The 13,548-nt window shown below is 40.9% G+C and overlaps 1 protein-coding gene across 1 annotated transcript; it reads right to left on the reverse strand.

Annotated features, from left to right (window-relative positions):
* On the reverse strand, window positions 1-13,292 carry LOC144092961 (tectonin beta-propeller repeat-containing protein 1-like). The gene is made up of 24 exons (XM_077626145.1): window positions 13,141-13,292; window positions 12,070-12,325; window positions 10,860-11,042; window positions 10,664-10,786; window positions 10,438-10,557; window positions 9,426-9,600; window positions 9,261-9,361; window positions 8,629-8,730; window positions 8,411-8,553; window positions 6,372-6,910; window positions 6,119-6,264; window positions 4,823-4,978; window positions 4,596-4,745; window positions 4,308-4,465; window positions 3,277-3,495; window positions 2,725-2,821; window positions 2,574-2,653; window positions 2,438-2,494; window positions 1,986-2,160; window positions 1,776-1,911; window positions 1,599-1,691; window positions 1,414-1,520; window positions 1,170-1,289; window positions 1-1,000 (listed from the first exon to the last, which is right to left on the reverse strand). The coding sequence occupies exons 2-24, from the start codon at window positions 12,292-12,294 to the stop codon at window positions 869-871; spliced, it is 3,537 nt and encodes a 1,178-aa protein (XP_077482271.1). The 5' UTR covers window positions 12,295-12,325; window positions 13,141-13,292; the 3' UTR covers window positions 1-868.
* Window positions 13,293-13,548: the final 256 nt, after the last annotated feature.

The following is a 13,548-nucleotide window of genomic DNA, read 5'->3' on the forward strand; positions in this document are numbered from 1 at the left end:
TAGAGGGATACTTGGATAATTTTTTATTGTTTTTCCGAGAGGGTGTAATTATTGGGAGAATATTTTTTTTCAAGCAGAAAACATTCAACATGCCATAGAAGATGAATATTTTGAGAATTTGTTAAGAAAATAGAGTACAATAGTAGCAGAAGTTAAAGACAAGAATGGCCAATAATGGTCAAAATGATGTCTAGAATTTGTTTTTGGTTTTTTTGTAATTAAAAAAGGTTAACATCTGCAGCCACCAGTTGAATTTAAGACTCTTACAAAGTCAAGGATTTGCCGGGTGGGGCTGACTGACCCACCCTAGTAAACCCTCTTAATTAGTTCATCTTAGTGGTTTATTTAACTCCTCAAACAACGAAAATCATTGAGATCTGTGCTTGGGGCTGTTTGTCTTGACTTGAAAGATATCCTGGTGTGACTCACCTCACTTCTTTGACTGCTTCTGGCATATTGTAAACTTATTTTCATATAATATCACCTAACCCGAATTTGGATGACTGAAAACAAAACAAAAAAAACATTCAATCTATACAAAATAAGCACAGACGTTGACAGGCAGAAAGCACAAAATGCACCACGATATGACTTAAAATTGTGCATTTAAACTTTTTAGTTTTCTATACTAATACTGTACAAATCTCTGACTATACAAAAAAATAATATAAACATATCTATAATGACAGCATGGTACAGAACGTGCTCAATTGTGTGAAAATGTGTGGTCTAAAACAACAGCAAAAGTGGTTTTTCACAGTAAATAATATAAGGTTTGCAAAAAAAAGGAAGGAATGTCACCATAAAATACAGTAATTGCACATGAAAAACATAGTTGGTATGTTTATAACGTCTCATTTTTTTAAACTTAAAAATGCATTTGACCTTTTTCTCCCTGAGTTTCGGGGTTGCCAGACGCCAGAGTGTCTTCCCGGCGCGAGACGCAGAAACGGGGGGGCTCCATAGCATTCCCTCGAACTGTGATGTGATCCCACCCACCCTTTGTGGAAAAAAAAAGACACCAAAATGACCATTTTAAAATGTAAACCTAAATTATTAAGCCTGATTCCTATCATAAGTTCATCGACATATAAACCAGTACTTGACGAATACTGCATTTTCCGCTTGTTTTTGCAGCGTAAACTAGAATTTTGAAGGCCTTTCCTTACCCCGATGCCGTAATCCCACGACTGTCCTTTAGGCTGAAACGGATGGATTCCGAGCCGATGGCACACGGTCCCGCGACTCAGACTGTGACTTCCCTGCACCTTGTCGCCAATGATCCAAACCTAAAACCAGACCAGAAAAGAGCTACCATTAAACACTTCTTCATTCATTTTTTTTTTTATCGTGTCAAGAGAAACTTTTTGTTGATGTCATGCCAATTCTCCCACACATTTATTTCCCACTCACCTGATCAAAAGGCCCGACCGAGACTTTGCGTACATTATTCGAGACAAAATCCCACGATGAGCCCTGAGGATAACTCGGGGTCAAACCTGCCCGGTACCACAAATTCCCTTAACAAGAAAAATCACATGCAATATTAAATCATCAATTCATTAAGATATGGCACTCTCATTCAATTCGGTTTTCACCGTCTTCATCAACAGCGTAGACTGAAGTCCTTCCAACAGACACTTGTTTCAGTTTCTGTTTCGTCGGGGAGGGAATGTGGTACCAACACTCGCCTACAGAGAGAGACAAAACTGACTTTTGCAGAATTTCCACCCACAATCTCCTTCCTAGTTGCAACTTGAACACCCTCCACTGACCTGCAGGGGTTTGAGGAGACACAGAACCCCTAAAAAATGCAGAGCCGTCCCTGGCAACAGCCCAAACTTGACTTGCGGCCCCAATGGAGATGGACACAAAGGGCTGGTCGGTTCCCACGTGAAGCCATGACGCCCCCTTGGTGGTCAAACGCAATATCAAAAGTCGTTCAGGGCGAAGAAGAACACAAAAAAACAGGTTCCGCGACTCACAGCAGGATTGAGGACGGTCACTCCCAGTCGGCAGAGCACATCCCCCTTGTTGCTGATTGCCCATACGGGCACCAAATCCACATCGCTGTCGGGCGGGGACGGCGGGATGGTCACGTCACTCAATTGAATGGGCGGGACTTCCAGCCAGGGACCCGTCGTAGTCAATCTGCACTTCCTTTTTCGTGATAAAAGATCAATGTTATCGACAATGACAAAATTGTGACCGGACGTTTGGTCGAAAGACGTTTGGTCGACCGGACATTTGGTCGACCAAACGTCCGTTCGACCAAACGTCCGTTCGACCAAACGTCCGGTCGACCAAACGTCCATTCTACCAAACGTCCGTTCTCCCAAACGTCCGTTCGACCAAACGTGCGGGGACCAAACGTCTTTCGACGAAACGTCCGAGTACCTGACAAAATACTACTACGTTACATTTTTGTCGAGATTACCTGGCCCATCTCCGGCGTCTTACAAAATCCTTAATAGTTTTATGGCTGTGATACCACCTGCACAGAAAGTCAAGTTTCAACGCAAATTACGAACGCTGGGATTGGTTACACTCGATAGAGGACTTTCGAGACCCACGCTGGGAAATCGGCCGCGTACTGCCAGCCCTCCCGGTCCGTTCCCCCGGAGACGCCGTAATCAATGGCCCAGTCGGACGCCTAGAGAAAAGATGGTGGCACAATAAGTTGTGTTTGTCATCGTCCGCTACTGAAAGTATGTGTTTACTTACCCATGCCCACTGAGGGGATGGAGGCTTGGTGTTTGTTTTGGTGCACTCGCGCAGACCTGAGGCATTACTCCACATGTAGCGGTCCGTAGGAAGACCTCTAAAGACATTGGATGGGACGATAAGTGACCTTAAAACCTCCAATAAAACAATACGCTAGGAGTGTTCGAATTCCCAGGCTGGCGACGTAACCTGAATTTCAGAGTAGGTCGGATTTCGCTTGTTAAAGTCGCCATTTATGTCAAAATACTTCATTGTTAAGGAGGTAGGCTGAGGAAATTGTAATCTGTGGGCTCCCCGTAGCTTAAAAAAAAAATAACTTGAAAACTTGGAACAGCACCATCTAGTGCTAAAGAAGTATAATGAAGGCGGATTTTAAGATACTTGTGTGGGCCATATTCAATATTTTTTCTTCATTTACTGCAGGCTAATAAAAAGTGGCCACATTTGGCCTGCATTTTGGACATCACTAATGAAAAGAATCTAAATTAAAGGAAACAAATGCAAATAGTTGAACTTGAAATCTGTCAAATGAAAGCAGCGAAAACACTTTACCGGTTGGTGTAGCCGGTGACAGGGTTCCACCTCTGGTTCTCGTAGATATAGACGCTCTTGACATCAGTCTGGCTGTAAACATGGTCATTACAAGCAGGAAGACCCTGGAGGAAGCCTCCGGCGTAGACCCAGGCATTGTGATCGTAACCGATCCCCCACACGATGCCGACGCTGTTGCTCTCCACCATGCGCAGATGACCTCCGATCTGACGCCAGAACCTGCATAAATAGACGAGAGTTTTCATCTATGTCTATTTGTGTGTGTCTATTTTTTTGAACTAGGTCTACAATGTCGTGTCTATCTTGCTACTGCAACCAAGAAATTTACCAAATACGGGATGAAATAAAGTTCTCATCTCATCATCTCATTTTATCATCTCATCTCATCACCTCATCTCATCATCTCATCTCATCATCTCATCTCATCATCTCATTTTATCATCTCATCATTTCATCTCATCTCATCATCTCATCTCATCATCTCATCTCATATCATCATCTCATCTCATCATCTCATATCATCTCATCATCTGATCTCATCATCTCATCTCATCATCTCATCTCATCTCATCTCATAATCTCATTTTATCATCTGATCTCATCATCTCATATCATATCATCATCTCATCTCATCATCTCAGCATCTCCTCTCATCATCTGATCTCATCATCTCATATCATCTCATCATCTGATCTCATCATCTCATCTTATCATCTCATCATTTCATCTCATATCATATCATCATCTCATCTCATCATCTCATATCATCTCATTATCTGATCTCATCATCTCATCTCATCATCTGATCTCATCATCTCATCTCATCATCTCATTTTATCATCTCATCTCATCATCTCATTTCATCTCATCTCATCATCTCATTTCATCTCATCTTATCATCTCATCTTATCATCTCATCTCATCATCTCATCTCATCTCATCATCTCATCATCTCATCATCTCATCTCATAAATCATTCAAGTTATAAAAGGAAATGCAACTTGAGTCATTTATGCTAAACGGGATTTTACATTTGGTCGCAGGGGGTGGGGTAGGGCATCGTCTCGAGATCGGGGGTAGGTTCACTGACAAAAATGTCCCCTTTGCAGGTGATGGACCAGATGGCTTGTTTGGAAGGAGGACCTTGAAGGCCTCTGGAGTCGCAGCAGGAGACGCTCAACAGAGCCAGCTAGAGGCAGAACACAAATGTGGGTAACACTAGGACAGTGTCCTTAAAGATTGAAAATAGGGATGTCCTGATGCTGATTTTTTTTTTTTTTTTAACCTGTGATCTGAATTTTCCCGATACATTTTCTTACCCAGTCGTGCATCTCCTGCTCCGTAGCAGCCGCCACGCGAATGGGCCACCTCTTTTGGATCCGCTCGGGTGTATAAATGGCAAATGTGTGTTTGGCGTCATTGAGCACAGGCACCAGAATTGTCACCTCATTGATGAAGGCGTGCAGGTACTTAAGGGAGAGCAAATGAGCGGGCGGAGTCAATGTGCAGGAAGTATTATAGGCCACTATAAAACGATTCTTCTCACCTTCTTCTCCTCGTTGTAGTTATAATAGACGAAAATGATGCCGTCTTTGTTGCCTTCTGGGCCCGAGAACTGCTCCAGCGCAAAATGAACGTCGACCCACTTGTGCGGTTTCCAGTCACGCCACCATTGCATGGTACCCTTTTTCACCCAAACACACTTGCAAGAACACAGATAAGGTGGGAAGAAAAAAATTGTAAATGGCTTTAATTCGATTGTGCAGTTTAATGCATCAATGTTGTTTCACCATTGATTGAAAATTGTGCAAATTGAAACAGAACACCAAGGGGAATTTGTTTTTATGGCAATATTTGAACATTTTATAATTTAAAAAAAAGGAAATGAAAATGGTTGAGGTATTTTTAAATGTAAAAATGGGGAATAAGGTAATAGAATGTTGATTATAGTGATGTCATCATGTGCAATGGTTTGAGTTTGATTTAGCACATATTAATGAACATACATATACACATGTACACACATATATACATATATATATACATACATATATATACATATATATACACATATATACACATACAGATATATATACACATATACATATATATATGTGTGTATATATATATATATATATATATATATATATATATATATATATATACACACACACACACATACACACTTATTTATTTATTTATGTCTAAAATGTATTTTCCTGTGCCTGTATTCTTGTATTCTCACCCTCTTGCTACTGTGACAATGAAATTACCCAAATACGGGATGAATAAAATTATCTAATCTAATCTAACCCATACCTGTCAACCTCTGCCGATAACTGCCCTTATAAATGATTATGATTCCCCTTACAACCCCCCCCCAAAACCTTACAAACACCGTACGACGAGTCGTACGGTGTTTGTAAGGTTTTTGGGGGGTTTGTAAGGGGAATCATAATCATTTATAAGGGCAGTTATCGGCAGAGGTTGACAGGTATGAATTTAGCACTCTTTTTGAAGGGAACTACACAGTCACCTCTAGAGCCAGCCCTTGTTGTTATTTGTTTGTGTATTTTTTAAAGGTTTTTCACCTGACATAGTAAATGTTTTCTATTGAAGTAGTGAATCTCTGTCTACCCAGGCCTGACGTCACCTGATATTTTTCCCTAGTGCATACCTGCTAAACGGGATTTTACATTTGGTCGCAGGGGGTGGGGTACGAGTCGTACGGTGTTGGTAAGGTTTTTTTGGGGTTTGTAAGGGGAATCATAATCATTTATAAGGGCAGTTATCGGCAGAGGTTGACAGGTATGCTAGTGAGTGCAAATTTCCAACTATTCACCTGCTCAATGGCTTGTTCATAATGTTTGAAGTCGTCCAGCTCTCTTTTGGTCCTCTCGCTGAGTTGCGCAAAGATTTGTCTCCGCCAGTCGGCCACCTGGGACGACGTGACGGACAGGCTCATCGACTGGACAGACTGGGCCAACACTGGAACGAGAAAAGCGGAAATAAGAAGATAGGAGTTAGGAGAAATGAGTCCTGTCAATAAAATTGCCTGGCTGAGAACCTGGGAAGGAAATACGTAGTCAACCCACACGAGGAGTTGACGGCGCAAGGGAACCACGCCGGCTGGGAATGAGAATCCACAGAGCAGCCGCCTCCGCTGACCCACGCCCAAAGGGGGTGCTCGTCCACCCCGTAATGGTCTTCCATGGCGAGGGAGTACGTGGCTACCGAGGACAGGCTGGAGGTCTCCACGGAATCGGACAAAAGTCCCATTTGCTTCTCCTGCGCCTCGGCTAAATTCACATTACTCCACTGGGAGTCCACGTGGCCTTCGACCCGAACCGAATCGGCGGCCGGGGCGCCGTCATCTCCTTCTTCGGGGACGCTGGGCTCCGGCGAAACGACGGCGGGGGCGGAGCCTGGGTCTCGGTCTGAAACCAGCTGAGAGATGAAGCTGTCGCTGGTGACCTTTGGCACGCGTGGCGTGTCAGCGTCAGCGCTCGGCTCCGAAAGTTCATCGTTGGCATCGGAAAAACTGGGTTCGTCTGCAAAGTCTTTTTCCGCGACACGCTCCACGTTGCTGGTGGCGGACGGAGGGGGATTCACCTCGCTGAAGTAATATCCGGCGCTGTTGAAGGAGGAGCATTGCGTCATAAATAGAAATGGAAGAATAAAAACAAATGGCTGAATGTTATATATGTACATCTGTGTATGCATGTATATGTATCTTTATATACATGTATGTATATGTATATTTATATATATGTATGTATATTTATATATATGTATGTATATATATATATATATATATATATATATATATATATATTTATGTATATGTATGCATATGTGTATTTATATATATGTATGTATATTTATGTATATGTATGCATATGTGTATTTATATATATATATGTATGTATATTTATATATATGTATGTATATGTATATTTGTATATATGTATATGTATATTTATGTATATTTATATATGTATGTATAGGTATGTATATTTATATATGTATGTATATTTATATATATATATGTATGTATATGTATATTTATATATGTATGTATATGTATATTTGTATATATGTATGTATATTTATATACATGTATGTATAGGTATGTATTTATATATATGTATGTATATGTATATATATGTATATGTATGTATATTTATATGTATGTATATGTATATTTATATATATATATGTATGTGTATGTATATATATGTATATGTATGTATATTTATATGTATGTATATGTATATTTATATACATGTATGTATATGTATATTTATTTATGTATGTATGTGTATATATATTTCAGCAACAATCTTATTTATTAATTAATTTATTTATATATCTATTTATTTATTTATTAACTTATTTATTACCTATTTATTTATGTCTAAAATGTATTTTTCTGTGTCTGTATTCTCACCCTCTTGCTACTGTGACAATGAAATTTCCTGAATAATACGGGATGAATAAAATTATCTAATTTAATCTAATCTAACCTAATACCAAACAAACATTTTTTTTGTGATTCTAGTACAGGGGTGGTCAAACTATTCCATTAAAGGCCGCAGTGGGTGCAGGGTTTCGTTCCAACCTCGAAAGAAGAAACCTTTCCACAATACTAGTGTCCTACAAGTGCAATCAGTGGATTGCAGTCTGGTGCTGCTTGTTTCAGCCCAACCCCCGCTGGTCAAACAGTCTTTCTTGGAACAAAACACTGCAGCCACAGCGGCCCTTGAGGACTGCTTTGGTCACCCCCGTTGTAGTAAATAACAAGGGGTGTCAAACATACGGCACCCGGGCTGTGTCCAATCCAAGTTGTTCTGCCTGAAAGGCAATTTGTAGCTCATTCATACTGTACAAGCGGAATCAAATGCTTTAGTTGTGTTATTTTTCTTTTCCTACTCGCAGTCATATTCAAACATACAAAAAGGGGCCTTTAAGTACCTCTAAAATGAACTCATTGGCTGCCACTAACAACAATGGCGCCCACTAAGTGAACTTTTTGGCCCAAAAAAATCAATTGACCGGCCCCTTCTATATAATGATTTGAAAACAATGGACAGGCCGGATTTCTCGAACTAAAAAAAATAGTCTGTGTTGTCACCTCTGCTGGCTACTGGCACTGGAATGCGAGCGATCCCCATCTCTGAGAACGGAGATGGCCTTCCAGGTTTTACCGGTCATTTCACTCGCCGTGACACCCTGACGGAAATACACGGCGCGATCCTCGCAGCCGATGGCCCACACCTGCGTGACATCACAATACACGGTTTTGAGAAAAACACGAAGCAAAGATCTTGACAAAAGAGGGAGGAGCCACACCTGATCATTGAGTCCAACACTGATCGTGAGCATTTCTCCAACCATGCTGATCCAGCCGGAGCCACGGGGATTGTGGGAGTTCACTCCTCGCCGGAACCACACCTGGTATAAAGGTTCAATATTATTTAGTCGTCTAAAATTGGGTCTAAAAGTGCCACTGAGTGTTTTTCCTATATCCTGTCAACAAGTGGCGAGGACATATTTGTCTTAACTTAGCTCAATTGAGGACATAAATATGGCCAGTGATGCATAGATGTACAATTCACATGATAGACAACAACAGCGATTGAGTTAATAAACAATCTCTAGCAACGTGAGCTCCTTGCGTCCTCTCAATTTTCTTTCAAGATCATTTATCATCGTTTTTTTTCATACATGTACATACCTGTCAACCTCTGCCGATAACTGCCCTTATAAATGATTATGATTCCCCTTACAAACCCCCCAAAAACCTTACAAAAACCGTACGACTCGTACGAGTCGTACGGTGTTTGTAAGGTTTTTGGGGGGTTTGTAAGGGGAATCATAATCATTTATAAGGGCAGTTATCGGCAGAGGTTGACAGGTATGCATGTTTGACCATCATTGACCTCAGTGAATCTTGGGAAATCATCAGGAAAAGATGGACTTACTTTGTTGTCCTTAGTCAAAGCCCAGACGACATTGACTCCAACCGCCACGTGCATGACACCCACATCCGGACTGGGAGAATCCAGCATTGACCAGGAGGTACCTGGATGGAAAAAAAACAGGAGTTCAGAGACGTAGAATCCGAAGAACGACGGTAGTCGTCTTACCTTGAGGACAGTCTCGACCGACCCCCTCCCTAACAATCAGCTGACCCTCCCACAGCACCGCCCACAGCAGTTCCCCGGGGCCACAGCTGATCTGCACCACCTCCCCAGGGAGGGAGATGTCATTCCACAGAGAGCCCTCTGGATTTTCATGGCAGATACCTTCTCGGAACCAAACCTGGGTACACAGAGTGCAAGATGTACAGCGTTGCTAATCTCTGTTTCCCCAGTAGATGTCGGCAAATTAACATTGACTATTTGTTGGTTATTTTCAGTTTTGCAATAAGAGCCTTTACTGCAAAGTGGCGGCCCGGGGGCCAAATCTGGCCCACCGCATCATTTTGTGTGGCCCGGGAAAGTAAATGATGAGTGCCGACTTTCTGTTTTAGGATCAAATTCAAATGAAGAGTATAGATGTATATTAAATTTCCTGAATTGCCCCCTTTTAAATCAATCATTGTCATTTTTTAATCCATTTTTTCTGTTTTTAGTTCAAAAATCATTTTGTAAAATCTAAAAATATATTTTAAAAAAGCTAAAATAAGCATTGTTTTAGATCTATAAAAAAATGAATATTCAAGGCTTTTAATCCAATTCTTTTAATCCAATTATAAAAAAAATCTAAATATCATATCTAAAATGGTCCGGCCCACGTGAAATCAAGTTGACGTTAACGCGGCCCGCGAGCCAAGAGTTTGACACCCTTGCTTTACTGGATGAATTACTAACTTCCTTATGATATTGACCCTAATAATGTGCTTTTGATTCATACAGTACCTCAGAAATACCACATGCTATGATTTTTCTTCAGATTTTGCCTTCAACATAACACATTTGTACTCCCTATTCAAACCATGAATATGGATGTAAAAATTGTGCATCAGGGGGGCGGCTTATACGCGAGAAATTGTAAAATTCAATGATTTTAAGGAATTTTAAGGGTGCGGCTTATGCATGGGGTGGCTTATATGCTGGAAAATATAGTATTTTCATTCTGAGAGACAAGACCAAGTACCTTCCCCTGAAGGGAAACAGCCCAGAGTGAAAGTTGGCCACGGGGTTCCTCGGTGATCTCCCAACCGCCGCAGCTGATGTCGCTGAAAGGATCTGGTAGAGTTGTCTTCTGTGAAGGAATCTTGAAAAAAAGACCAATTCAATAGAAAACGCATAACAGTTATGTGTCAATGTCAAACAAAGCTAGACCTCCAAGACCGCCTGCCGGATTGAAACCCTTTACTCACCTCAGCCCAAAAGTCCATGCCTTTGTACCTCCTGTGACGAAGCCATCGCCTACGACGGACGCAGGAGTTCCACTTTTTATCCTTGGTGTAAACAGCCGGGAAGTCAATGGAGTAAGTCCATCCCTGCAGAAGATGTTCACCATTCAAAAAAAGCAAAGGAAATAACCCCACATTTAGAATACCGTAACCACCGCACCTCTTTCTCCGTGTCTTCGCCCTCAAAATTCTCATCCACATACCAGTCCCCTTCCCACTCCCAGTGCTGAGAGGGCAGCCTAAAACTGGGAGGAGGTTGGTGGTGCAAACCGGTGACGTCACTCCACTGCCAGCGGTCACTGGGCAGCAATCTCTCGGAGAAACCATCCACAGGATTCCATCTCTGAGAGCATAGATGGTGAATTACAACAATTAAAAACATATTTTTACACTGCCATCTCCTATTTTAGGTGTTTTTTTTCAGAGGGTGAGAACGGATGAATTTGTATTTAGTTATTTTAGATGAGAAAAATTGATTTGAGATACGAGTAAAGCATCCTCGGCCAATTGCTACCCTTATTAATGATTGCAATACCCCTTATTAAGCGATAAAAAAATAATAATAAAATTACAAATGCACACACCACATAATTACTCACATAGGGCGCATTTAAAAGTGTAAAATTTTCATCAACGTGGACGGGATGCGATGCTGTAGATGTCGCTGTATGACGCTGACAGCTTGACTGTGTGGGTAGGGGTACTTGCTTGCTGAAGCGCTATATATTTCTATGTTTTCGACTGCTACCGGTGACCGAGACGATCCGGATTAGAGTCGAAACGTGTAAAACGTGATCAGTTTTACAAAAAAAAAACATAATTTAAAAAAATCCTGCAGAAAAGTTGTATATGGCGTACACCAGGGGTCGGGAACCTTTTTGACGAAGAGAGCCACAAACAATTCATATTTTCCAATGTTATTCCTTGTCAGCCATACTACGAATTTAAAAGTCAAAATACATACATGTAAATGAGTGCCTTTTCAAATTTTTTTCGTAATGTCACCACTTTTAAAGTGGAAAAAACTGAATATTTTTTAAAAGATTCTTATGCTTTTGCTAATCAATGAGAGGATGCATTCCAGAAGTCTGCAGCAAAAAAAAGAAGATTAAAGCAAAAAAAAAAGAAGATTAAAGTAGTTCTAAATGTAATATCTTAGTTCTGTCAACAGCGATTTCCATATTTTAGCTCATAGGTTAGCAAAGAGCCAGATGCACCTATCAAAAGAGCCACATGTGGCTCCCGAGCCATAGGTTCCCTACCCCTGGCGTACACCATTTGAAATGATCCCAAAACGTATAAGTTGACAGCTATGGTAACTTGACATAGGAGCTCGCATGAAGCTCGTATCTCAAGGTATGACTACTTACTTGATTCTCGTAGGTCTCCTCCTGGAAACGGATGGGGACATCCGAAGCGTAAACGTTCAGGTAGATCTTGTTGTCGCAAGCGATGCCCCAGCAGCACGGCCCGGCCGCGGTCACCCGCTTAAATTCCATCTGAGTTTCACGCCACTGCTCCCACTGTTGACCCGCCGTGGACAGGCTGTAGATCCGCCCGTGGACGTCCACCGCCCAAAGCCGGGAAGCGGGCATGGCCGGATTTTGCCGGAAGGATGAATACCACCTATTTGTTTCGGATAATAAAATATTGTTAGTCAATTCATCAGACAAATTTTCACAAACCATACCTGTCAACCTCTGCCGATAACTGCCCTTATAAATGATTATGATTCCCCTTACAAACCCCCCAAAAAACCTTACAAACACCGTACGAGTCGTACGACTCGTACGGTGTTTGTAAGGTTTTTTGGGGGGTTTGTAAGGGGAATCATAATCATTTATAAGGGCAGTTATCGGCAGAGGTTGACAGGTATGCAAAACATAGTTCCGTTATTGATGTGCATTGCTTTATTCATGGGTGTTTTATAAACAAAAGATAAACTTGGTTAAAAGTCCGTTTTGTATAACAAATAATGGAGAGTATTTACATGTATATACACGTTTATGCTTATTCGTTTAAGATTGTGTAGTTTTGTATGAGACTTTTTAGAGTTTACATTATATTTGGAAAGGGAAAACATTGATTTTATTCTCATTTCAATTTCGATTTAGGAAAAAAGGAAGCCTGATGCAAAAATCTGGGGGGAAAAATGATATTTATAAGATTGATTTGCTATGGAAAGAGCTAGAATGGGTCGTATCGTCGATTGTAGTGGTTCATCAACATTGCACCGGAAAAGCATCATTAAATCATGCGATCAGTGATTTTGGATTGAGATTGTTTGATTTGCGTCATTGGATTTGAGGCGATGAGCGTATGAAAAGTATAAAAATCAAAAGTAGCATCTTCGGCGACGACACTGTTATAGATTTGGCGTTGGATTACAAGATTAACGCTCCTCAAATAACACGATCGCGGAACGCCTCACAGTCACTTACCTCGAAATTCGAACAAATGTTCCTTGAAGAAACGAGTTCTTAATGCACGTCGTTCATAATTGTTATTATCGCAATAAAGTGATTACTATTGCCCCAGCTGTTGCAAACCCGGAAGAGATTGTTAGTTGCTTGCTCCTTGAATGGCTGCCTCAGCGCCACCTGACTCGGACTGTATTTTCCGCCAGAGGGCGCTGTTGTTTAGTTATTAATCTGTTATTTTGTCTTAAAGTTAAAATGGTAGTATATATACTATCATAGTACGTAATGCTATCATGATTGTTTACCTACATTTTTGACATTTAATAGTAGTTTTCTGGGGTGAATCTTGCACTCAAATGTAATTTATCTCCTTGCTGATTAAACTAATGTAATGATAATAATAATACCACTACTAATAATACAAATAAT

Source organism: Stigmatopora argus, chromosome 18, assembly GCF_051989625.1.
Source record: "Stigmatopora argus isolate UIUO_Sarg chromosome 18, RoL_Sarg_1.0, whole genome shotgun sequence".
Classification (NCBI taxonomy): Eukaryota; Metazoa; Chordata; class Actinopteri; order Syngnathiformes; family Syngnathidae; genus Stigmatopora; species Stigmatopora argus.

Bases quoted from the DNA above. Each gene is read 5' to 3' on its own strand.
- LOC144092961 (XM_077626145.1), bottom strand. From the start codon at position 12,294: ATGCCCGCTTCCCGGCTTTGGGCGGTGGACGTCCACGGGCGGATCTAC. The intron at 1,692-1,775 runs GTCAGTGGAGGG...CTCTCTCTGTAG, and splicing joins GTCTCCTCAAACCCCTGCAG to GCGAGTGTTGGTACCACATT. The intron at 1,001-1,169 runs GTAAGGAAAGGC...TTTTCCACAAAG, and splicing joins CGTGGGATTACGGCATCGGG to GGTGGGTGGGATCACATCAC.